The 27,876-nt window shown below is 32.5% G+C and overlaps 1 protein-coding gene across 1 annotated transcript; it reads left to right on the top strand.

Moving 5' to 3' along the window:
• The first annotated feature begins 1,260 nt into the window (after positions 1–1,260).
• Positions 1,261–27,740, top strand: LOC133177122 (protein flightless-1 homolog). Its single transcript, XM_061312221.1, has 35 exons — positions 1,261–1,384; positions 2,513–2,623; positions 2,708–2,860; positions 3,597–3,682; positions 3,849–3,925; positions 4,838–4,922; positions 5,526–5,629; positions 5,827–5,943; positions 6,934–6,992; positions 7,097–7,254; positions 7,497–7,581; positions 8,019–8,172; positions 8,335–8,414; positions 8,940–9,010; positions 10,708–10,790; positions 11,134–11,184; positions 12,365–12,477; positions 13,766–13,951; positions 20,335–20,391; positions 20,720–20,835; positions 21,009–21,135; positions 21,357–21,441; positions 21,889–21,976; positions 22,159–22,272; positions 22,434–22,542; positions 22,783–22,866; positions 22,984–23,080; positions 23,757–23,940; positions 24,133–24,349; positions 24,569–24,606; positions 24,732–24,855; positions 24,966–25,055; positions 25,303–25,395; positions 25,487–25,600; positions 27,308–27,740. The coding sequence occupies exons 1-35, from the start codon at positions 1,322–1,324 to the stop codon at positions 27,440–27,442; spliced, it is 3,708 nt and encodes a 1,235-aa protein (XP_061168205.1). The 5' UTR covers positions 1,261–1,321; the 3' UTR covers positions 27,443–27,740.
• The last annotated feature ends 136 nt before the right edge of the window (positions 27,741–27,876 follow it).

Below are 27,876 nucleotides of genomic sequence, written 5' to 3'. Positions count from 1 at the left end.
TTTTGGCACACGCAACTTCAAATGTGCTAACATTGCGAATCATACTCAGGAAAAAAATGTAAATTAGACTGAAAAGCTTTTCTCATTATGCAACATTCGTTTTCTTTTATTGGTAATTTTTTTTTTTACATGTAACTAGACAGGGGAAAACGATACTACCGTGTGTAGACTTGAGTCAATTCTTGGTATACCAAACCTCTTCTTTTAAAGAAATCATTTTTTTTAATGTAAAAAGTCTCATTTTGTTAAAGACTTTGTTGACACTAGCAAACGACAAAAGACATTGGTAAAGCTTTTGAGCTAGAACAGAATAATCACTTTTTGTGCCCCTGATATCGAAGCTCAGGGTTCCAAAACGTCCCAAAACGGCCTTCCTATTAATGGAAAATGAACAATTAATGGAATTAATTCTCAACGGAGGGGGGGGGGGGGATGGCAAAATTTATCGAATCAGATTATTGATTTCCATGCTCTTGCAGAAGAGAATATCTATGCCTAAGATGACCATGCAGAGACAAGGAGAAAAAAAAGAAGGAAATCTGTCCAAACCTGATAATTCCATTTCTTGGGGGGGGGGGGGGAGGTAGCACCAGTCAAGATCAATTATTTATTCCCCCAGACAACATTATTTTTGCCATCTGCCAGCGCCCCCTTTTCATCTAAATGGCCAATTTAATAGCCAATTGCAAATTCACAATACAAATGGAAAATATAGAATACAAATAAAGAATTAAACAATACAAATGGAAAATTATAGAATATAAATGGAAAATTATAGAATATAAATGGAAAATTATAGAATATTAATACAAATAAAAATCATACAATATAAATGGAAAATTTTACAATTCAAATTAAAAAGATCGAATATTGCAACCGGCCGTGACTTGCCATAAGGACGTTAAACCTTACAATATATTAAGATTAAGAAATCATTTTTGTTTTTGTTGTAAAATATTGCATTTATTACATGTTCTCCAGACCCTTTACCCCTCCTCCCCCCCCCTCCCCCCGCCTTTTCCAGAATTCTGGATGTGCCACCAAGTCCGTAAACTTATCTAAAGAAAAAAAATGAATTTGATTCTGCAAAGTATTGACGTTAAGATTTTGAATAAAATGTAAATAGACAATGTTTTTCATACCAATATTGAGCATTTACTTGTTGGTGAAGTTGTCTTTCGTTCATGAGGACTGAGTTAAGAGTGAATGCATGGGCCAATGGTGGAGAGTGCGAATTGAGTCGCCACCGTTTTATCGTAACCTTTTCAGTTTTTTATATATCTCTTTAATTCCGAATAGGCTTCCGGTGTACACAGAGAAGATGGCGGCGACGGGTGTATTGCCGTTTGTCAGAGGAGTTGATTTTACAAAAAATGATTTCAAAGTAAGAAGAAAAAGGGAAAATTATGTAACATTGATTTGTTGCATATCAATAAGTTGACTTATGAAATGTATCAAATTAGATTTCTTGTCAGAAAAGTGAAATGATGCATTGCAAATCCATCTCAAAGTGAGAACTTCATGTTTGTTTAAGGTTCTTCTAAAGGCAAACTTTTGTTTGTAGAAACAATTTAGAGAGTTTCCCAAATTTGTGAATCTTCCTAATAATTGTGGCCTGTGAGTTTCACCCCAGCAAACCATAGATATGACGTTGACAAAAAACTCTGATTTAACCAGGTTGGGACCAATAGGGATGTTACAGCCCGTTCGGGATATTATACATGTATCCCAAATGGGATATAAATTAACAGTGCAAAAAATTGATATAGAAATATAAATCAATGCTCGATGCTTTATGATGCTCCAGAAGTTTCTGTCGATATTAAGATCGATGAATGACCATGATGACGAAAATAATTTGCACATTTCCCTTTTTAAACGTCTATCACAATTTCTTTTATATCATTTAAATCAAATTTTGATTGAATAATTCAGTGATGACGTTTTATGAAATAAATAAACGATTGCTTGTTGTCAGTTTCATTAAAAATTACCAGTAACTTAGATCCGCCAACCAGAACCGCCACCATACTCACGTTTTTGCTATTTCATGGCTGCATGTTTATAGAAAATGAAAGAAGACTTTTAATTTAATCTATGATACTTACTATGCAAGTGAAATCTGAATATAGTTTACGGACATCATCTTGTATCTAGTGTATTCATAGAGGAGTTAATAAGAACTCTGGTGCACCCGTTTTGGAGTTTATTTGCAAAATTTATTAATTTATAAGTATAGATGCTATTAGTAGGTATTGTTGAAATATGCTCCACCTACATTCAATTAGTTGATTTTTTTTTAATCATTAACAGAGGTAATCAAATGTAAAGCATTCTGACTGATTTTAAAACAAAGCACAATGTCATCTTAACTTATTCATATTTGAAAATTCTTATCTGTAAACTAAATAAACTTCCCCCAATTCAACAAATTTTGATGAGAAAAATCCTCTTGGGTTTAGGAAAGTAATTTTTGGGGATCATATAGATTGATAGATAAGTTTATTTTCAGGATGGTAAATTTCCACATGATGTTGCTGACATGACAGGTTTACGATGGCTGAGACTTAATAAAACTGGTCTTAACAATATTCCACCAGAAATCTATAAACTTAAGAAACTGGTATGTTTTTTTTTTATTTGTTTGTTTTTTAGTTGTAACTAGGGGGACAGTATACATACATATGTTTTCTGTCGTCAATTACAGGAACATTTCAACATAACCAGAAATGAGGTAGAATGTCTCGGAGAAGAGCTGGCCAATCTGAATGCCTTACGTACATTAAACTGCAGACACAACAAACTCACAGATGAGGGAATTCCCAAGGATATTTTTAGCTTAGAAGATCTCCAAGTTGTGGTATTAATGCTTATACATGTGTTCAGCATTTCACGAAAAGAAATGTGTGTTTATACATGAATATGAAAAAACAAACAAACTGGGATTCAAATTACAAAATTAAGTACTAAAGTACAATGCGAGTTATTGTATCGAACATTCAACATGTTCAGCAGAAAAAAATCATTTCCTCTAGCTAAATGATATTTGAAAAGAGGAGTGAAATGGTTAGATCTTTGTTACATCAGCCAATGTCTTGAAACATTCCCCTTAGGTTTTGGACATTTTCTTTGAAGGCCTGAAAAATATGTTTGATTATTATTTCATGCTAATGAAAAATAGGGCTGGTAGGTAGTATATTGTTTTAATTACCTTTTTTATTATTTATTTATCCATTTGTTTGTTTGTTTGGCATAATATTGAAAACCAATTTTTTAAAGACCAGTGACTCGAATATCTTTTCTTCTGTCCATAAAATATTTCTTTCTTTTTCTTTACATTCTACCTGATAGCTCTAAAAACGGGTACTAAAAAATGACTCTACAACCTATAAAATGTTATGTTTGAAGGAAAACAGTCATGAATGCAGTTTCCAGATTTTACTACCCTCCCCTTGCCCCCCCTCCCCCCCCCCCCCCCCCCCCAATTATTTTGTTCAGTGCATAAAACAAATGTCGGTTGAGTAACCCATAAACAAACTTTTTTTTCTTAAGCCTAACACACATATGATTAAATATGTATTATTTCTTTTTTCTAGGATTTGAGTCATAACAATTTGAAAGAAGTTCCCCCAGAGCTGGAAAAGGCCAAAAACTGCATTGTGTTGAATCTTGCCAACAATAAGTAATTCTGTTTATCAAAGAATATATCAAATTGTATCTGGTTTTTGAATGTCACAAGTACTTGTATTATGTGTCTTTTTAAAGATAATGAGCAAGTGTAATGAAGTGTAATAGTTAACCTGACTAATTATGACAGTAGGGATTAATTATGTTTACTTTCTTTCCAGTATTGAAATGATTCCAAACCAGCTGTTCATTAACCTGACAGATCTGATATTTGTTGATCTGAGTGACAACAGTTTAGGTAACAGTTAGTCCCATGAAGTGAATTAAGGAATGAATTTAATAGCTACCCAAGTTATACTGTATAACCTGGGTCGGGGCAGTTTATGCTTTATAAATCATGAAGCGGTTTATAAAAAAGCATAAACTGTTCCAACCCAGGTTATACCAGTATAACTAGGGTAGCTTTTAAATTCATTCCTTATAATTTAATTTTCTATCATTAAGTGTACAAAATAAGAAAATTTATCCTTCAAAAATTCCTTCAGTTTGTACATATTTTAAATGTAACATCAAGCGGATTGATATGTTTTTGACGTAAGTCATTGTGACATAGGCTACACAGGTTATATAAACTAATTTTTTTATTCAATCAAATGATTAGGGATGGGTATCGCCAAAAATTTCATATTGTGATGTATCATGATTCCCCCCCAAATATCACGATAATATTGTGATATTTTTACATGGAATTTTTTCTACAAGTTCAAATGAGTTTCTATAATTTTTCTTACAAATACTCGCTGTAAAAACATCATTCACTTTTTTCATTTTTATTTATATAATATAAAAGTGTGTTTGGATGCCATAGTTTAAATTTTTTTCAACATTTTTTAGACTTCCTGTAATTTTTATTTAATAGTTCGAAGAAATAAATGAATAATTTCTGGAATTTGTAATTATTTACCAAATACCGGTATTTTAGTCTCAGTATCACAATATGTATCAGGCAATAAAAAATCATGATATAGCGGCATACCGATAAAATCACGCATCCCTACAAATGATGCGTTGCAATCAAAATTGAATTATTTGATTTACCAAAAAAATATACATGTATGTATATATTCTGTATAATGTCTGGCTGTAAAATTGAGTTTTTGTTTAATTAAGATTTCACTAAGCTACATAACTTGATTTGATGTTTTTGCAGAAACTTTGCCACCACAGATGAGAAGATTGACAAATTTGCAGACTCTTATTCTGAACAACAACCCCCTGATCCATGCACAACTCAGGTGGGAATTTCTTATAGTGTGGATATTGAATGTTTTCTACCTCTGGTGTTTAAAGGACTTATCACATGTTTCTCAATTACTGAAAATTAAAAGCGTATCATGTTCCTTACAATCATAGTGTATAAAATTTGTGTTTTAGTGTGGATATACATGTACAACATTAATTATTCATTTGACTAAAAAAAAATCCCTAAATTAAAAATCTGAGTTAATTAGATAGCAATCACATGACCATGATATGTCATAGGCTACAATGGCTGATCAATTGTTTACATTAATCTTACTAAAATATATGCGATATAAATTAGATTTTCTGTGTTGTAAATGACCATATCTCTGATTTTATTGATATGAGGTTGGAGATCAAACCTTATATGAGTTGAAAATCTGTAAAATATTATTTTAATAAACAAGGTTGTAGATAATATTTTTCATAAAATTACGATTTAAAGAGTAAGTATTATTTGTACATTTTAAGTAGGAAACTACATCTACCATTAGCTCTTAAAATAAATTGTATCATTGCCACTCTCCAAGTGAAGGACAATATTGATATTGATCACCCTATTTATCCAATTTTTATAACAATGAATTTCTTTACAGACAGTTACCTGCTCTTGTTGCCTTGGAAACCCTGCAGATGAGGAACACCCAAAGGACATTGGCAAATTTCCCCTCTGGCCTGGACAGCCTCAGTAACCTGCAGGGTAATTATCAATCCACAGTCTGACAAGCATTTTTTTTTCAAGATATTGGGAAAACTGAAAATGGAATCTGCTTACATAACATTTTAGCAAGGATGGGAAGGAAAAATGTTCTTTCTTTTAAATTCTGTGTTAAAAATTAACAGAAGTGAAGTATACATGTATATAATTGTATGTGTTTATCGATGTTTTTATTTTAGACATAGATTTGTCTGGAAATGATCTTCCCCGTGTCCCAGAAACTTTGTATAAATTGACTGCCATTAAACGTTTAAACCTAAGTAGCAACTTGATCACAGAGCTGTCACTGGTAATAGGTATGTTATTATATACCCATTGTTTGAAGAGCCATTTTATATGCTTTCCTATTTTTCTGTTAGCTTTTTTCCTATCCACATGCAGTTGACTAAATAAAGTGAAAGAAGCCATGACTATGGCAAGGTCATATCTTTCACACTGTGAGACCTAGAACCTAGAACTCAATGAATCTTAGGGGGAGGGATTATTGCAACCCAAAAGTAGGTCACTGTGATTTTAATGGCTTTATGTTATTAAACTGTGTCCAGATGGTATCTTGGTCACTGTTAGACTCAGATTAATCAAACCTTTTTCAGTTATTTGATGTTTTGGTGGGGGGGGGGGGGGGGGGGGGATGGGGATGGAGGTGTCGTGCACCTCAAAAGTAGGTTGCTGTGACCTCATTCTGGAATTCTCTAACTTAACATACTATAGTTATGTAATGATCATATCTTGCACAATGCAAGGTTTAGAAGCAATGGACCTTGCCAGTTGATACATTCTGGAGAGAAATTATGTTACGACCAAAGAGTAGGTTATTGTTGCTTTATTATTACATTCTTTAGCTATGTATGGTCAAATTGTATCTCTATCATAGTTCACTCAGTGTGAATCTAAGTATACTATCATCAAACCTTGTCAGTCCCCTGGCAAGATGTATCATGTTTTTTTTATGGATAGATCATGTGCCCTTTAATAATATGACACATTAAATGTCTTTACATTGATATATATACTGCATAAATTCTTTCTTGTAGTTTGGGATTTCTGTTTGTTGTGTACATGTATATATTTGTGCAAGAGAATAAAGGGGAAATTTTATTCAAGGGACAACTTGTGTTTGCAAATTGTAATTTCTCTTCTAACAATTCAGTTTTAAGAATAAAAGAAAAGTCTTATTAACATACACCTAAGACATATGAAGAAAAATGTACCCATGTTTCTGGTACTCTAGTTTGAAACACTTCCATTTATCTCATCTTTGGATAAAATGATATACTCTCTTTCAGACACATGGGTGAATTTGGAAACTCTGAACTTATCAAGGAACAATCTTACTGCACTCCCTGTGAGTAGAAATCAGATCTGATTTTCTTTTTTTATGGTAAATGAATTCCCATAAGCTGTTTGGAAAATTGCAAATTACATGTACACAAACTTTCTCTTTTTCAGAGTTCTTTGCATAAGCTTTGTTCATTGAAGAAGCTATATGTGAACTCCAATAAACTGGACTTTGAAGGCATCCCAGCAAACATAGGAAAACTACACAATCTGGAAATCTTCAGTGCTGCTAACAACAATCTGGAGTTGATTCCAGAGGGACTGTGCAGGTATCCTGAATATGTGTAATACAATGTACATTTATTTTAAAGCATGGAAGAAAAAAAAAATCATTCAGACTCGAAGTATGGTGTACTTGATGGTTTTTATAGAGATTTTCTGGGTAGAGGTAATCATTCTTAGTTTTTTATTACTGTGCAGTAATTCTAAATTGTAGTCTTTAATGGTTTTGAACAATGAAAATCTGTTGATTGTATAACAACAAAGCTTATTCTGACATGTCTGTACATAGATGTGGAAAACTGAAGAAACTCATTCTGAATGGAAACAGATTAGTCACATTACCAGATATTCTTCATCTTTTACCAGATCTTGAGGTAAGGAAGATATAATATTGAACTGTAAATAGGAAGCATTGTACAGGTATGTACATGTACATCTGATTAATATTTTGTGAATTATAAAGGTCCCATAAATTCAAATTTCTAAACTCCAAAAACACAAATACTTAAAAGTACATGTACCTGTATTAATAGCCATTTACTGTAGATGTACTTTTTCCGCGGGGTCATAATACCACGGAATCGCAATATCTGTTCAATCCATGGGTAGAAAATTATGTGGATTACCTTGAATGCCATGGTTTGTCCTAACTGTACTTTTATTACGCTGTGTCAAATTTCCATGGAAAATTTATGACCAAGTGCATAGCGTAAATTTATACCATGCAGAAAAATGTACTTCTACAGTACTTAAATGCTGCTAATTTACATGAATTATAGTAAGATTGCTGTTTTTATCTTCATGTACACAGACTCTGGATGTGAGGGACAACCCAGATCTGGTCATGCCTCCAAAACCAAAGGAGATGAGGAAGGCTAATGAGTATTACAACATAGATTTCTCCCTTAACAACCAGTTAAGATTGGCTGGTGCCCCTACAGCGCCTTCTACAGGACACTCTCCTGGTTTCTATTTAGCCAACATATTAAAAGTTGATAGATAAAAAAAAAAAAATAACAGAAGTCTTCAGTTAGCTTTTGAAATAATTTACTGTTTCAGCAGAATTTCATTTTGTGAATTTAAAATATCATGCAGTAATTAAATAATAAGTTTTATTTTATTTTTAGTACAAAAAGGTGATCCTGTTGCTCGAAAGCTGAGATTGAGAAGACGTAGAGATGGACAAGAAAGTGAAAAAGTTCTAAAGGTAAAATGTTAATTAAAGTTTAACCTATCAGAAGGGGTCAAAAATTGGCAGGTGCTTGAAAGGCATCCAAGTTCTCACTATCAATAGAATAGACTATTGTTCAGCATGAAAAGAGACATTTACCTGTAAAATTTCAAACGACAATAAAGGAAAAAAGTTTTGAAACATGATGGCCATATTTATAGGGTAGATAGCAGTTTGAGATATGATCTGTTAGACGAGCTCACTTTTTGAGCTCGGTCTCACATTTACAAAAGGAATTTATTGTGGAAAAGTAAGACCAAGATCAAAAGTGGACTTCACAAATATATAACCAGGTACTAGTATAAAATAACACAAAAGGTATTACACAGCCAGTGTACCAGGGAGGAAGATATAAACTGATTTAAAGCCAGACATACATGTACATCTAGTTTTAACTATATGCATTTGATTAGGAAAATGAATTTCACTTATATCCAAATATTATAATAACTATAGTGTGCATTTGATGTTGCTTTGATATACATATTTTGACTTTCTCAGGGTATGAGAGAAGTTGCTAAAGAGAAGGAACACATGCCTAACCTGGAGGAGGAATCCAGACAACCTCTCAAGTAAGTTCAGAGAGAACAGAAAATCCTAGCAGTGTTCCACTTGTGGATGAAAAAAAAGACAAAGTTTAGATACACTGCAATTTTTGGAATGAATCAGTGACTAAATTGGCCTGCTTTGATTTAAACCCATCTGTTATCATGCTTCTATTTTCCTTGAAACTTGAATAAATTTTATATGCTCACCTTTAAAAAAAAAATTGATAAAAATGATTTACATAATAACTTTGAATTTTAAGGGATTTTGCCCAGTAATTACAGATTTGACAACATACTCCTTGCAAGAATTAAGTTTTCAGAATGTTAGTTTCAAGCCCCAAGGTGAATATAGTGGGAATTGAGTAGAATTATTATTATACATAATTTTTACTTACTAGCATCATAATAACATATTTTATTTAACTCGTGAAACTAGAAAAAAGGTTAGATCCTTGGATGATCTTTAGACTGACTGATCTACATGTAGCTTTTTATATGCATTTATATCTGAGTGTTTTGATCTAGACAGGCTGTCTTTCTTTGAATTTATTAATTAAATTTACAAATTGGTGGTATCTCTCTGTCATATTAACATACTGAAAACAAATGCACTGTACCATCTTATCTGTATGATGTTTCTTACATCACAAATTGACTTTAATCCATCACAGAAGTTTTAGGTCTGTTTATTTATATCTGAAATGAACTCAGAAATTATAAAGTACATGTATATAAAATTAATAATCAAAAATGAATAATTTTTATGCCCCACCATGAATATGGCTGGGGCATATAGAGTTTTTCATGTCTGTCTTCTGTTCTTCCATCGTGCTTTGTGTTTAGCTCAGTTGAAAGCTCAGTTTCAAAGAAACTATTCAAGATAATGTTATCAAATTTCATATACTGATACATATTGATGAGACCTCTTCAACTGCATCAACGTTTTTTGACCTTGACCTTCCCTTTGACCTTGACCTTTGACCTCACTTTTCTTAAATTAGTGTTTAGCTCAGTTTTAAAGAAAGCATTCAAGATATTTTTATCAAACTTCATATACTGATACATAATGATGAGAGCTATTCAACTGCATCAACATTTTTTGACCTTGACCTTCCCTTTGACCTTGACCTCACTTTTCTTAAATAAGTGGTTAGCTCAGTTTTAAAGATACCATTCAAGATAGTGTAATTAAACTTCATATGCTTATGATAATGAGAATCATTTCATATTTACTTCAGTGTAGTGAATTAACCAAAACTTGTTAAAATTCCAGAAGGTTTAGTGATCTCCTGAGGTAATATGAATAATTGTGTGTTATTTTATGTTTAATATGTTTTCATTAACTGCTGATACTGATAATGAGTGTGAAGAATTCATGATACGCTTGCTCAGCTGTTAACAGACATGATAATAAAGTAGCTGAAGCTAAAGCTAAATTGTTTAGACTATAAATTGTTAACACACCAGATTTGTGTTGCAGTTTTCTTATATGATTAAAACAAGTAAAACCTCCTGACAAATGATATTCTTTACACAAGTATAACTTTTAGAATATCAGATTGAAATTTTGTATCAAAATGTATATACACCTGAACATAATGTTACATCAAGCAAACTGTGTTTGAGTTGGTTATTTCCTTCTGTACAGGCAACTCAGTTGGAAAGCATCTTTTTTTAATTTTGTTTTTTATTTTATTTATTTATTTGCATTGACATTGTAGACCAAAGAAATGGAATGAACATCTACAGAAACCCCAGCTGGATTATAGTGAAATTTTTGAAGAAGATGTTGGACAAATTCCAGGTTAGATTTCCAGCTGTTTTGCAGAATTTTTTGTACCTGACAGTTTTATACGATTATGCACAAAATAATTTAAGATAAATGCAGTTGCATGTCTTTTATGTAGGTGAAATACCTGTACATTTGGCAGTGTTAATGGCTTAAACAATCTTGACATAAAACTGTACACAGTGCCCTTTTCAATTGCACTATTATGTGAAAATTCCTATTGTTATACATGTATTTAGATAAGATGTGCATCCAAAGGAAATGATCAGATTCATATGTATATTACTTGAGAGGACATAATGATTTCATTCATTGAACAACATTTTAAATACATGTGCAAGTAAAAATGTTTTTGTAGGAATCACTTGCTGGGAGATAGAAAACTTTTTACCAAATCCCATTGATGAAGGTATGTTTACTTTTTAGAAGTCTTACAGTATTTGACAGTAAGGAATTTGTAGGGATTTAAGATCAGGATTGAAAGAAGTTATTGTTTAATACATATACTAGTACAAAATAAATGATCTTGAGTGATATACATGTAGATGAAAGGCAATACCTGTGTAAGAAGTCTGTAGAAGGTATGATTGTGTATTAACACTGTTAGATCTTTTGTCCTCTCAGGGCACATGTTTATAGTTACAATTATGTGTTTATACATGCAGTTTACTTTTTTCTAAAATATTTGTTAACATTTATTGTTTTAATATGAGGTTCATTCATTTCTATAAATATTTAAACAGATGTGTTTATTATTTTTCAAATGTCTATGTTGTTCACCTTAATGTATCCTTGCTAGGCTGAAAAACATGTGAAAATAAGTATGATTGCTCATTTAGGGCTGAGCCACAGAAAATATTTTGTTCATTTTGCTATGACCTAAGGGAGGTAACCCTCTTTTCTAAAATAATACTTTTTCCATGCAGTGTTAGAACATTTTAATGTTCTGTGTAGGAAAATAAGGACCATGTGTAGGACCATAAGAGAAAATTGTTTACTAAAAAGTAAACTACAATAGCTTCTTGACCACTGAATTCTTCAAAAAACTCTTTTACAAAAGAAATGGCATACTCACGCCATCACAGTTGATTATCTTAGCAAACACAATAAACAAAAAAGCACAAAAAACTAAACAAGAAACTCAGTCCAACAGCTGATAAAAAAATAATTTATTATCCCTAAAAGACTGAAAGGGAATGGACAAAATACATCAAATCTGTACTACAATGTATTTATTAAACTGTATCTTGAATAATGTATTTGAAGTTGCTTGCAAACATAGTCAATATTTATGTCAATGAGAGGGCATTTAGTAGCATTACCTAAGCCAATCTGTAATAAAATTAATATGTTAATACACATGTATTTGCTTTTTAAAATAAAGTAATGTAAGATGTAGCTGCTTTTTTACATAAAAACTGAAAGGGACTTACAATAAGTGTTAACTTTGTCATCTTGTATTAATTGTCAAAGGCAATGATAAGTCTAAAATACTTTAGAATATACAGTATAAATCAACATATCAATATTAAATTAAATGATTAGATAAAGACAGAAAATGCTATTTAAGTACTATTTCTTTTTTACAGCAATGAATGGGAAGTTCTACGAGGCTGACTGTTACATTGTTCTGAAGACTTATATAGACGACACCAACAGCATTAACTGGCAGATCTGGTTCTGGATTGGAGAGAAGTCCACTGTAAGAGTGCTACCTATCTGTGTATTCTTTTTAAAATTGTTCAACTTTGCACTTATGTAAATGTACTTTTTTTCCACAGGGTCGTAATTCTGCGGAATCACTAAATCTGTTTAATCTGCAGTTGGAAAAACTATGCAGATTTAATGGATTGCCATTTTATGTCGTAAATGCTCTTTATGTACAATGTATGCTGGAAAATTTGTGACCATGTACTTGGTGAAAATTAATTTGTGGAAAAGAGTACATCAACAATATAATCCACCTCAGTTGATTTCCAAAACATCTGTGATAGGTTATCAGATGTGAATTATTTTCGTTTTATTTTTGGGTAACTATAGCTATCTACCATCAAAGATATTTATTTTGTTTTATTAATTTTTCCAAAGCGTCTTTTAGGCAGAAATAGTGATGCCAAAAATGTTTGTAAATGTTTTTTAGCTCTACTGGTCAGAGACCAGAAGGGCTTATGTGATAGTAAGGTGTCCATCGTCCGTCCGTCTGTCTGTAAACAATTTTTCAAAAAGCTACTCCTCCTACAGTTTTGGTTTGATTTCAGTATAACTTGGCACACAAGTAGACTACACTAAGATACATAATTAAGTGCATCAGCTTTTGATTTTGATGAATGGTGTTGCCATGGTTACTAAAAATGGAAATTTCTGTGAAATTCCTTTAAAACATTACTCCTCCTACAATTTTGGTCTGATTTCAATCTATTTTGGTACACAATTAGAATACACTACAATACATAATATGTATTTTGGTTTTTGATTTCAGTGAATGGTGTTGTCATGGTTACTAAAAATAGAAATTTCTGTGAAATATATTCAAAACACCACTCCTCCTACAGTTTTCGTTTGATTTCAATTTAACTTGGCACAGAAGTAGACTACATTAAGATACATAATTCTATTTATTGTTGCATGTTGCAAAGGTTCAGATCCAAATGCTACTTTTCCTTTGGTATATGTACAGACCAGTAGAGCTACAGTCTCATCAGAGACTTCTGGTTTAAAAAATGTTCCATTTCATAATATCATATTTTAAATTTCTCCTCAAAGCTATATATGATAATTGAAATGTTCCATAAGCCATGTACCGTCAATTCCCATTATCTCAAACTTGAGGAGGCCATGGAAAAAAACTTGGAGAAATTCAAGGAGATATTGAAGTTAAAGTGCATAAAGAAACAGTGGTTGGGACTTTCAGCTCACTTTGTCATATTTATGGTATTCAGGATGTCCATGTACAAGATACCAAAGTTAAACTTTAAATGTTTTTGTTACAGTTAGATAAGAAGGCTTGTTCAGCTATCCATGCAGTAAACCTGAGAAATTTGCTGGGGGCTGAGTGTAGAACCATCAGAGAAGAAATGAATGATGAAAGTGATGAATTCCTAGATCTGTTTGAGAATGGAATATCATACATTGAAGGGGGTCGCACGGCCAGTGGATTTTTTACCGTGGAAAATATTGTAAGTATCCATAATTATGTTCCCCAAACGAAGTTTGGGAACATATTGTTTTTACTCTGTTTCTTATTATTAAGGTCTTCCGTTTCAGACGGAAGACCTTATAGTGATTCTACTGTTTATTATTATTATTATTTTTTTCCCGTTTTTTGTCCAAGCAATTTCTGAGAGATGGCTTGGTGGATTTTCTTGAAACTTTCAGAGTTTATGACAAATATAATAAACTTAAAACATTTTGAAGGATTTTGCAAAATTCAGTTCCGGTCGTCAGATATGTCCGATTTGCCTTTTTTTCAAAAGAGATCATGTCCGGACGAGATCTCAGAAACGGTAAAAGCTTAAAATACCAAACTTTCACGAGTGATAGATCATGACAAGTAGGTTTGCAGAATTGGTTTAGATCCATCAGTTGTTACTTCCGGTCGTCACAGGAAGTGATCAAAGAAATCGAAAATTTCAACTTTTCTTATTTTAATTAAATCTTGCATCACATTATTGTATCTGTTTTGCAGTTTCGAAATATGTTGGTCCTACCGGAAACAAAAACGTCAACTTCCGGTTATAAGCGAAAAAGTACATAATTTTAGTATTTTACTTTCCCATAAATATCGCTTATGGTTGAAGTATTTGAAATGGTTTTTAGATATGTTATTTAGACTGCAAATGTATAGAGTAACGTCAAATATCTTGGAAAAATTCACTTCCGGTCGCGTGTTTTACTGTCCGCAAAATAAGAACTTGTCAAAGTGAGATCTCAGAAAAGGTAAGAGAATAAGACACTATACTTATAAGAGAAATAGAACTTAAGGAGTAAGCTTAACCCTTTGGGTTAATAGCGTCAGCCGTCACTTCCGGTCGTTACAGGAAGTGATCAAAGAAATTAAAAATTTCAACTTTTCTCTTTTGAAATAAAATTTGCATCATTTAATTGAATCTCTTTCACTGTTTCTATATGTGTTGGTCTCACTGGAAACAAAAGACGACAACTTCCGGTTATGAGAGAAACTTTGTAGTCGGAATTTTTAACTTTCTCAAAAATATCACTTATTGATAAAGTTTTTGAAATGATTTTTACATATGTTATTGAGACTGCAATTGTCTAGTGTGAAGTAAACCATCTTAGGAAAATGCACTTCCGGTCGCGTGTTTTTCTGTCCTCAAATTGAAACTTTGTTCACCTGATTGCTCAAAAACAGTATATGACTGAAGTCTAAAACTTTCAGAACTGATAGTCAGTCACCAGTTTATGTACATCATGTAAAAATCGTACGTTGCCGTCACTTCCGGTCGTGACAGGAAGCGATGCAAAAAAGTGAATTTTTAAAGTTTTTTACTTTTTACAGAAATGTTTGGCTAATGCAGATGTAAGAAAGACCATGACCATGCAAATTATTTTCATCGGAAGTGCCAACCGAAAAACCGGAAGTTGTCTCAAACATGAGTAGTTTTTCATGGAAACTTTTAGGGATGATCAGTTTTGAATAATATAGGTGTAGAATGAACATTTTATTCATTTGGAGCACTTTCGTTCATGACGAAGTACATAAAGAAAACAGAAAAGTAATTCCGTTTGTTTTAATCTGTATTTACATATTTTTGGAAGCCTTGAGATAACTTTTATTAATTATTTAGAGTAATCTTTTTGACAAGATTGTGTTTTTTTTTTTCCAAAGAAGTTAAGAAAAGGGAAGACCTGTTATTGCCTAGGCAATAAGTATCTAGTTATTATTATTATTATTATTATTTTGACCAAATTTTGTGCAGGCGTTTTCTCGAAAACTATTGAGTGGTTTTACGTGAAACTTTCAGGAAAAATTAGTCATTGTATGAAGTTTGTTCATCACAAGGAAAATTTGGAAAATTCCATTCTGGTTCCAAGTTACGGGCAATTTCCTGATTTTTAAATGGAATGTTGTCCGCGAATGATCTCAAGAATGGTTAAAGATATGAACTGGAGACTTATTAGAGAGCAAAGAACGTGACTTTTAAATTTGTGGAATCGCCTTTTCGTTCGTCGTCGGCACTTCCGGTCGTGTACGGAAGTGATCTGAAAAATCGTAAAATTTCAACTTTCCTTTTTTGAATTAATTCCTATATCACATTATTGTATCTTTTGTGTAGTTTCGAAATACGTTGGTCCCACCGGAAACAAAAACGTCAACTTCCGGTTATAAGAGAAAAACTACATAATTTGAGTATTTTTCTTTCCCATTAATATCTGTTGTAGATAAAGTATTTGAAATGAATTTTAAATATGTTATTCAGACTGCAAATGTCTAGAGTAACGTCAAATATTTTTGTAAAATTCACTTCCGGTTGCGTGTTTTTTTTTTTGTCCTCAAAATGAGAAGTTGTCGGAGCAAGATCTCGGAAACGGTAAGGGATTAAGACACCAAACTTATATGAGCAACAAACCTTAGATGTAGGCAAAACCATTTGGGTTAAGAGCGTCAGCCGTCACTTCCGGTCGTCATAGGAAGTGATCAAAGAAATCAAAAATTTCAACTTTTCTTTTTTAGATTAAATATTGCAACACTTTATTGCATCAGTTTCGCAGATTCAAAAGATATTGGTCCCACCAGAAATAAAAATGACAACTTCCGGTTATAAGCGAAAACCTGCATAATTTCAGTATTTTACTTTCCCAGCAATATTTTTTATCTAGATAAAGTATTTAAAATGAATTTTAAATATGTTATTCAGACTACGAATGTCTAGAGTAATCTTAAATATCTTTCAAAAATTCACTTCCGGTCGCATGTTTTCTTGTCCTCAAAATGTGAAGTCTGAGCGAGATCTCGAAACCAGGGAAGATTAAAACACCAAACTTTTATGAGTAATAGACCTTGAGGTGTAAGCAAAACCATTTGGGTTAAAAGCGTCAGTAGTCACTTCCGCTTTTCAAAGTAAGTGATCAAAGAAATCAAAGAAAAAAAAATTAACTTTTCTTTTTTAACTTAAAGCTAGCATCACTTAATTGCATCTCTTTCGCTGTTTTGAAATATGTTAGATTCCACCGGAAACAAAAACGTCAACTTCCGGTTTTAGGAGATAAACTACTTTATTTTGATATTTAACTTTCTCATAAATATTGATCATCGATAAAGTACTTGAAATGACTTTATGTATGTTGTATATACTAAAAATGTCTAGAGAAAAGTTGGAGATTTTTATAAAATGCACTTCCTGTCTCGTGTTTACCTGTCCTCAAAATTAGAATTTGATCTCACAGTCATCGGTTAATTGAAACGTGAGAAAATCTTGTATAGCCGTTACTTCCGGTACTTCCGGTCGTGACCAGAAGTGGTGTAAAAAAGTGAATGGTTAATGGTTAGCACGTTTGATTTTCACGCTGACGACCAGAGTTAAATCTCCAGAGTGTCTGAATTTCTTTTATCTCTTTTTTTCAGCTTGAATTTTCGTTTTTATTTTCAGAATCGGACGGAAGACCTCTCATTGCTCGCAATGAGTTTCTAGTTATTATTAAGGTCTTCCGTCTTCACGGAAGACCTTATAGTGATTCTACTGTTTCTTATTATTATTATTATTATTATTATTATTATTTTTCATTTTTATTTTTCTGACCTTTTCAAATCGCGATATCTCAAAAACTACTCAATCATTTTCAGCCAAATTTTCAGGAATGATGTGTTATCTCATGCCATTTTGAAATATTGAAAAAGTTTGGAAAAAATTACTTCCGGTCAGGAATTATTACGATTTTTCACTTTTTCCACTAAAAATCTAGTCCGTGAATGTTCTCAGAAACTGTTAAAGGTAGGAGTCTGAAACTTTCAGGTATGATAGAATGTCGTTTCTAGATGTGTGATCGAAACATTTCGTGTGTCGTCGCCACTTCCGGTCGTCACAGGAAGTGATTTAAAAAAGGCAATTTTTTGAACTTTTTTGTTTTTCATTATTTTTCTATGATATTTACAGGTTTAACAGAGAGTCTTACCAGAATGCTAATTATGTAATTTATTAAAAAATTGATTAACCCAGACTCTAAATATTTATCATTTTTCAATTTTAAGCGATGGTCTTCGATAGCGTAATTGTAAGTGCGTTGAATTTTCACGCAGGCGACCAGGATTCAATCCCCAGGATGTCCGAGTGTTTACTCACTTTTCGGGGGCCCAAAATATAATTTTTTTCTTAAATGGGGGGGGGGGGGGGGGGGCTATGTCCTTCGACATCAGAGCAGCGGTGTTTGACGTCACATTAACGGCGTGTCTTTTTAGTCCTTCATAAAGTGTTTGCAGTTGACATTTGCACTAATGCATACATGTATATGCAGTTGTGATATATATAAATGAGGTACACATGTATATGTAGCTAGGTACATATGCAATTGTATCACAAATTGAAGACTTGCCAACTTGTTTTTTGTAGAATTTATTATTTTCTCATGATGATTATTAATAGAATTACATAAAGCAATTTCAAATGAGAAAAAGAACTTAATGACATTTAGTTTAGAGCAAGATCCATCATAATTAAGAGCTCAAAGCGGCTAAGCATAAAAGGTATTGTCAATTAATGATAAACAGTGTATTTACAAAATAAAACTACTCGAACATTATGTGAAAAAAAATATGCTTTCACGAAATACATCAGTGAATTGTCAATCAGTTTCTTATGTGTGAGTGGTGCTGACTCGGAGAGACAGAAGAGCATATGCGATAATAAGGTGTCAGTCGTCCGTCCGTCTGTCTGTCTCTAAACGATTTTTCAAAATGCTACTCCTCCTACAGTTTTCGTCTGATTTAAATATAACTTGGCACAAAGTAGACTACACTAAGATAAATAATTCTGTCTAACGGTTTTTGATTTCGATGAACGGTGTCGTCATGGTGACGAAAAATAGAAATTTCTGTGATATACTTCCGAAACACTACTCCTACAGTTTTACTCTGATTTTGGTATAACTTGGCACACAAGTAGACTACACTAAGAAACATAATTCTATTTATCGGTTTTCGATTTTCATGAACGATGTTGCCATGGTTACTAAAAATAGAAATTTCTGTGAAATACTTTCAAACGCTACTCCTCCTACAGTTTTGGTCTGATTTCAGTAAAACTTGGCAAATATGTACACTACACAAAGAGACATAATTCTGCTTATCGGTTCTTGATTTCAATGAACGGTTTTGCTATATGGTTACTAAAAATAAATTTTCACAATATAAACGTTTAATCATATTTTATGTGTGAAGGTGTCAAAGGGAATGTAAAACATAACAAATATTGTTTAGTGAGAAAGCAACTTCTCTTATGACAAAGAAGGGACGGAAGACCTTCTTGTTGCCATGGCAACAAGGTTCTAGTTATTATTATTATTATCATTCTTTTTTTCTACTTTCTTCTCCGGTACTTTTTTGTCCGCGAGTGTTCTCATAGAACCACTCATCCGATTGACATGAAACCTTTTTAGGGTTAATAGGCATGTTGTGTAGGTGTTCGGAACGAAGGTCATTTTGCGCGCACATGAATGCACGTGCGCGCGCGTGCAATGAGTGAAATGACTGATATACTTGATGAAGCCGTAACTTTGATATTTCTTGATGAATTGCTTTGAAACTCAAGATATAAAGATACATTAGTAGTCTAGACAAGATAACATGGTCAAATTAGCGTGAACTCACGCGCATGCACGTGCGCTCTTCTCTGATTGGCTGATACAAAAATCTCAATAATTTCCTTGTTTTTTGACAAAATACTTTGAAATTTAGAATATAAGTATATATTATAAGGTGCTACAACATGTTATATAGGAAATTTCTTGAAAACACGCGCATGCAGGTGTGCTGCAATCTGATTGGTTGAAACTTTAAATGTCTATAACTCCCTTGGTTTTCAACAAAACAGGATGAAATTTATGACATGGATAGGCACATAGAGCTCCTACATTATAATACTATCAAAATTGAATGCAAGGACCTGCATGTGCGTATGCTGAATTCTGATTGGCTAATACTTAAAGGGTTACATCTCTCTTATTTTTCAATGAAATTCTTTAATATTTAACACAACTGTATGTATTGTGAGACACTATAAGAAAATTAAAGTGAAAAATGTAGAAAACATGTGCAAGCACATGCGCTGAAATTTGATTGGCTAATACCCATATGGCTATATCGGAGTAGTTTTCCAATGAAATACCCTTAAAAATAAAGTGTCCATCTATATTACAAAAGTATTCTCTAATTTATTTAAGCTTGTAGAAAATGGGTATCATAAGGGATTTGGGGAGCCGTTTGGGGAACATCTGTAACGGTTCCCGTTACAATTAGCACTAGTTGTGTGTAATTTAAAACTACTGAATGTGATGGTTATGTCCATTTTACGTTTTCACGGTACTAACGTAACTTATTTTGTCTTAGGTTTATGAACCAAAGCTGTACAGGGCATCTGGTGTCAAAAGGATTCACCTGGAAAGGGTAAAGAATTCAAAATTTTCTTAAAAAATAATATCATATTGCAGTTGATGGTAAACATAGTTCAATAAAATTTAAACAGTTCCTATCCAAAAACAAAGAATTTTAGGCTTAGAGTTTCAAAGTCCTTATTATATGATACATCTGAGTTTTTTTTGTTTTTTTTTTTTTGTTTAAGGGGTCATGTCATAAAGTGACCATTTGCTTCCATATTTGTTAGGTTTAAAGTCCTTGGACAGCATGTTTTTTAAAAATTATTATCAAACATAAGTACATATATAGGTTCAGTTGGATATATATACACGGTAATAACAATATCAACACATTTCAGACTGAGCCTGTTCTGTCACATTTGGACCGCCGATATGTCTTCCTCTTTGATGTTGGAATGAACATATTTGTATGGACAGGAAAACTAGCAAAAGGAGTGACAAGAACAAAAACCAGGTCAGTTTACAATAGTCAGTAAATCAAGACTTTTTTTTTGACAGAATTTTACCATAGGTGTAATATACTTTGATTTTTAATTAAGATGTATGTATGTATCTGACAATATTTTCACACCATTTTCAGTTTCCTTCTGATTGCACTAATACATACAATATAAATGTTTCCCACAGACTAATTGCTGAGAAAATAAACAAGAATGAACGTAAAAACAAAGCGGAGATTTATATGGAGACCCAAGGAGGAGAGTCCACTGAATTCTGGAAATGTTTGGGAGAAACACCTACTGCATTTATAGGGGTAAATTCACCAGTCCTTCCTTATGTAATTATACAGGTGTACAGGAATCTTGAAAATATTCAGGATACAGGACAGTGAATATTTCAAAAGATATAAGTTCATGTGTATTCCTCAAAAATAAATTTAGAATTACTTTATATCATGAAGTACAGGTTCTATAAGATGTGTTGCTATGATATAAGGAATAGAAGTGAAGAAAACTGACTGTCATGCTTTTTTAGGAGTGTGTTCCAGATGATTTTGAGCCTGCTGAACCACATTTGTACAAAGTAGGACTTGGAATGGGATACCTGGAGCTTCCACAAGGTAGCTGTCAGAACTTAATCTAGGAGTTTACTTGTATCTTGTCAGACATTAATCTAGGAGTTTATCTGCTGTTTATTGATTTTCAAAATTTGTTGTATACAGATTACAGAACTTCAATATCAGTGAAACTTAAGATGTGTATGTAGTGTTTAGGATTCAAGGCTTAAAGTGGGAAAGTGAAAGGGGGATTGGGAATAGAATTTAGTATTGTAGTGTTCAAATTTAAACTTCTTGATACCATATGTACATGTATACTTTCTGCAGTAAAGATGGAGAAATGGGGTAAAGTTTGTGAGATACATCTTTATAGCATTATTCAAGCTTTTCAACCAAACCTTTTCAAGTAGAATGCAGAAAGTGATTTGAAGTATAATCAATTTCTTTTAGTAAACAAGTCTTAAATATATTGAATGTATACTATCTCTTTCTTAATTTTTTATATTTAAGTGGAAATTCCTCATAATGTCTTAACTCAGAAGTTACTAGACTCCAAAAATGTCTACATACTGGATTGCAAGTCAGATCTGTTTGTTTGGTAAGTAAAATTTAGTGAAACAGTGGCAGGAGAATTATATAAAGCAAATGCAAGAGAATAACATACATGTACATGCACTGAAATGCTTATACATGTAAGCAAATTTTTAACAAATTTGTATTCCCAGTGCATATGAAAATAAAAAGTGTAATTTTATTTTTGTTGTGTGTTTGATATTTCAGGATTGGTAAAAAGTCGACAAGGCTTATAAGAGCAGCTGCCCTTAAATTGTGCCAAGAGTTATGTGCCATGATTGACCGACCAAATTTCTGCTCAGTAACTAGGTGCTTAGAAGGGTAGGTATTCAGATATTCATATACATTATGTACACCATATTTTTACCTGTAACATATTTTATCTATATATAAATGGAAAGTTCCATATAACTAAAAAATTGATATACTGTATGTGTAAGTAAATTTACTCTGTATTAATATAGCTTATGCTTTACATTTAGGACAGAGCCTCAGATTTTTAAGACAAAGTTTGTAGGCTGGGATGATGTGATTGCTGTAGATTACACAAGAACAGCTGAGTCTGTCATCAGACGTGGGGCAGATATGAAGGTAAATAAATCAGTACTGACAGGCAGGAACCATCTACAAAAATCAGACTGCTGCCATATGCATTTACTTTTCATACTTAATTTGAATATTGTATTGATTGCAGTCCATATTTTAGTTAAATTAGATTTATCTTAAGAAAAATTAAAATTGAAACTTTGACATGGTTTGATGCACTTTTTATCAATTGTAAGAGAACCCGGTTATACAATGGTATTTACATGTATATGTACCTCAATACAGGTCATCATGGAGAGAGACAAGATGAAGACTGACCTTTCTGCATTATTTATGCCAAGACAACCCACCATGTCAATGGAAGAGGCAGTAAGTGTAAACATTTGAATTCAGACACATGTTAAGTACACCATCAGAAAATTTCTCAAAAACAAGTAAAGTGTATTGTTGATCTGGAATGTGACTCAATTAATAATTTGTTTGTAGGAGTCAATTATGCAGGAATGGAATGAAGATCTTGATTCTATGGAAGCATTTGTTCTTGAAGGAAAGAAGTTTGTTCGACTTCCTCCAGAAGAATTAGGTAGGAACACTATTGTAAATCTGGAAATTTTTACTGTAGATAAGTTTTTAGCAAATTTGCGTGTGCATTGCATTCGCAAAAATATTTTTCTTAAAAATAAATCAACTCGAATAAAAAACATCGTTTGATATGTGTTATGTAATTCAATATTAACTAGATGTTTTTCTCTTCTTATACTCGGTAGAAAATGATTTTATCTAAAGGCTATTTAATGCTGACATCATTTTATTTATTTTATTATATGCGTGATTTAATAAAAATGCGTGATTTAATAAAATGTTATGAAACCTTACACATTTAAGATCTTTTATCTCTTTTAATATTTTTATCTGATTATTGAACGTTGGCATTGCTTAATATTGTATGTACATGCGTAACTTATAAACTGTTACGAAAATTTTAAGTGCTTTTTAATTTGAGCGCCAATGACAATTCACAAAATTTTGAAACATAAAAATTAATCAACACCTTTTTGACCCAGATTCGCAAACATAAATCGACATAAAAATTTCCAGATTTACGGTATATGTCTATCTGTGTTCATTGTTCTGACATGTAATATTCTTTTTTTTAACCACTTTCTGCAGAATATATGTAAATTTAATGGTTAGTAAGAAATGAATAGGAAAATTCTGACTGGGAACAGTTAATTCTTTAAATTACAATTGTCTGACAGGAATTTTTCATAATGAGGATTGTTACGTGTTCCTGTGTCGGTACTGGGTTCCGGTAGAGTTACCTGAGGATGCGGATGAGGAGAATGAGGAGGAGGAACTGCCTGAGGATGACTATAAATGTGTGGTGTACTTCTGGCAGGGACGCATGGCCTCAAACATGGGCTGGCTCACCTTCACATTCAGGTAGGGCATCACAAATACTTACACAATATAAATGTGGTCATGACCCAATTTTGTAAACTTTGACATTTATTTCAATACTTGTTTACAACATAATACTTCTATATTTTAAATAAACTTTTATTACATCTTCAATTCTTAAATTAACATTGTTTTGTGGAAACAATTCACATAAAATTTCTTTATTTTTTTCAGTTTACAAAAGAAATTTGAATCTCTATTTGGGGACAAACTAGAAGTAGTGAGAACCCATCAACAGCAAGAGAATCTCAAATTTCTGTCCCACTTCAAGAGGATGTTTGTCATCAGAAATGGCAAGAGAAAGCTCCCCAATGCCCCCGAGGAGAAACCCTCCACAGAGTTCTTCCATTTGCGAGCCAATGGCAGTCCTATTGCCACACGCTGTGTTCAGGTAAAGATCATAAACTTTAATGTGTACCGGTAATCCATTCTGTACACTTAAGCTATTGAGCGAATAAATTGCAAGGTAAAATTTTTATAAAGAAATATGGGGACCGTATTAGCAAATTCGGTGCAATCTTCATATTTAATTGTTAAAACCATCTCATTATATAATTGGTTTGCTTCCCTAAACAAAATATTTCTACTCAACCTTTCTTGTTTCTTTCAGATTCAACCTTGTGCTTCATTCCTAAATCCTAGATTTTGGTAAGAGAGTACTTAATCTTTAAGGGAATTTTATGTACATGCACATTTTACGTGCTAAAATGAAATAAATGAGTACATTTATGTGTTCATGTACAGTAATTCTGTATAATTTTTTTTTTATTCAGCTATATTCTGATGGTGCCTTTTGATAGTCAAGACCTTAAAGGGGTTGTTTATGTTTGGATTGGGGGACTGGCAGAACATGAGGATGCAGTGATTGCAGAAAAAATAGCTTATAAAATGTATCAGGTACTGTAAATAGCTTGTATCACTTGCCATTTTCTTTCTGGAAGGAAGTACAGTGTATTCAAACGTGTTTGAAAGAGGTGAGGTTCATTCTCTTTGATTTTTTTTGGCAGGACAATTATACAATACAAATGATAAGTGAGGGAGAGGAGCCAGAAAATTTCTTCTGGGTCGGAATAGGTGGAAGGAAACCTTATGACAAGGTAAGGTATACTCTTTTTAATATATATATATATACATGTGTGTATATATACATATACCTTTGCATTTAAATTCAACATAAAGGAAGTTATCTCAAAATATCTCAACTATTTTCCATGGTTTGACTTGTGAAATGAGCATGGCATGTCAGACAAACTAATTTTCAAAAAGTCTAGTACAATGTATTTACATGTATATTTAGATGTTAGATACCAAATTTGATTTAAAAGCAGTTGTTTTTGGTTACAGGATGCTAACTACATGAAGTATGCTAGGTTGTTTAGATGTTCCAATGAAAAGGGATACTTTTCAGTGTCTGAAAAATGTGCTGATTTTTGTCAGGTAAAATGTCAAGATTTAATAGGAGATCTTGTCCATCTTTATTTTCCAAATTAACAACAAGAAAATAATGACTACCCTTTTTGTGCTGTAGGATGATCTGGCAGATGATGATGTGATGATCCTTGACAATGGAGAACAAGTTTTTCTCTGGGTGGGCAGGAAAACAAGTGATGTGGAAATTAAGTTAGCCTTCAAAAGTGCACAGGTAAATACATTTATCAGTTTTAAAAATGCCTTAGTAATGAAAGAAAGGGGGGTGAATATGGAATGTATTTGCTGGTGAAAATGGTTCCAAAATTGCTGCTATCTCTAGCTGGAATGCAAAGTAAAACCTAAATGTTTTTGTGAATTGATGGTGCCTGTGCTTCCATACCTGTCAAAATCTGTGTATAACTGTTGTGTTTACCTGTTTTGTGGGTGATCAATTCAGATAATCATATCATGCAGCATTTCAAATTATGACATTTGAATTAACCTTGACCTTATATTCTTGCAAGAGAGTGTCCTTTAAAAATTTTCATCATCTGACTTCATACAAATACAGTACTAGGAATTAGTAAATCGTATTCATTCATACAGTAAAACTTGGTTTTATCGAAGTCCTGGGGACCTGTGAATCTACATCGCTGTATACGTAATTCGTTATATCCGTATAACAAATTCATTAAAGTATATATAAGGAATTCACAATATGCAACTTTTCCTTCAATTATGACTACCAAATATGTTCTGGGAGGTATTAAATACAAAATTTTACTTGGGGTACCAGATTTCTGATGAAGGCAATTTCAGATCTAAATACGTTCAAAAAAAAATGTCAGTTTAACATTTTAAATTTTAAGATATTGAAAATTCGTTATAAAAGATGTAATTTTTGTTATTTTTAATCTCCATGGGACAGAAAATCAGTTCGCTATATCCGTAAATTCATTATATCAGTTCGTTATAACCGTAATATTTTCCTAGGATTTGTTAATAATTTTGCCTGGGGTTTCAAAAAACTTCGCTATATCCATGAATTCGCTATATCTGTGTTCGTACTAAATGAGTTTTACTGTATTGTTCTCTTTAGTTTTACACAGAAGTTAATTGGGTTGAATTATTTCAACATGGTCACTGAAGGTAGCCTTGACCTTTGACCATGATATTTATTAATCCAGATGATCATCATCTTAAGTTAACTTATGCTTAAATCAGGATTCCAATATTTTGACTTGATGTTTGCCTTGACCTTTGACTTGACTTGTTCATCTGTATCATACCTATGTAGGTTATCAACGATCTTCAAACAGATACATTAGAATAAGATATTACAACCATCCCAGCTGTCCTTGACCTTTTGGGGCTGACATATCATAACCATCATCTACATATTTCAGCTGTAGACAAATTAGGATCCATTATTTTGGATACCATGTAGTATGCTGCCTTTTGATAGACTGTGAATGGATAAATATTCTTTTAATATCTTTTTTATGCCAAGGACATTTAGGGCTGACCTCAACAATGCAGATTTTATCAAATAATGAATAAAGGCAGTATTGCCTTATAGTCCTTACTGTAATAATAATGACAGTCTAGTCTTACAGTCCTTACTGTAATAATAATGACAGTCTAGCCTTATAATCCTTACTGTAATAACAATGGCAGTGTAATCTTAAGTCCTTACTGTAATAATAATGGCAGTCTAGCCTTATAGTCCTTACTGTAATAATAATGACAGTCTAGCCTTATAGTCCTTACTGAAAAAATAATAAGTCTAGCCTTATGGTCCTTACTGGGGTTTTTTTCTTCCTCATATCAAAGCATGAATTACATAATTATATGACTTTCTTCAGATATTGGTATATCCACTGAATTAATGTTACCATTTTTTTTAGGTATTGTTACATGCAAGTTCTTTTCTTTACAGGTTTATATTCAACATCTACGGAATAAACAACCTGATAGACCTCGCAAGTTGTTACTAGCCATGAAGTACAAAGAACACAGAAAATTCACCAAATGTTTCCATGGCTGGGGAAAGTACAAAGAAGTCATGGAATAAATCACTTATGCTTGACCTACTCTTGTTTTGACTGTGCTAGACCAGTTAACTTAGTGCAATATGTTTTTAACTTGGAGTGTTTGTGGCACATGAGTGAGTTATGTGCGTTTTATATTGTCATTCTACCATTGGAGGAAACTTTCATCATCTGTTATAAAATGTGATTTTTGCCTTCACTGAATGCACTTCCATTATTATTAACCAGTGAACAAGTCTTTCAAAATGATTGTGCAACTTCTATTCCTATTTACATTCATGTCAGTATAAATTTCACAATAAATCCTAACTGATAAATTCATCGTTCTTCTCAGTCTTTTCTCTAGAATAATTCTCAAATACAGCAGTGCCATTAGTGATAAAGAAATGTGTGCTAGGATTTCAGCTCATAATCTTAGAGAAACCAAACACTGAATGATACCTTGGTCATGCTGAGA

The sequence above is a fragment of the Saccostrea echinata genome, unplaced genomic scaffold (assembly GCF_033153115.1).
Source record: "Saccostrea echinata isolate AGI-Se365-2 ecotype Australia unplaced genomic scaffold, CSIRO_AGI_Sech_v1 ptg000086l, whole genome shotgun sequence".
NCBI classification, from domain to species: Eukaryota; Metazoa; Mollusca; class Bivalvia; order Ostreida; family Ostreidae; genus Saccostrea; species Saccostrea echinata.
This window is presented reverse-complemented; position numbering and strand designations above follow the sequence as displayed.

Coding starts and splice junctions, on each gene's coding strand:
- LOC133177122 (XM_061312221.1), top strand. CDS start 1,322: ATGGCGGCGACGGGTGTATTGCCGTTTGTCAGAGGAGTTGATTTTACA. Junction 9,011..10,707: donor GAATCCAGACAACCTCTCAA/GTAAGTTCAGAG, acceptor TTGACATTGTAG/ACCAAAGAAATGGAATGAAC. Junction 25,056..25,302: donor GAAGGAAACCTTATGACAAG/GTAAGGTATACT, acceptor TTTTGGTTACAG/GATGCTAACTACATGAAGTA.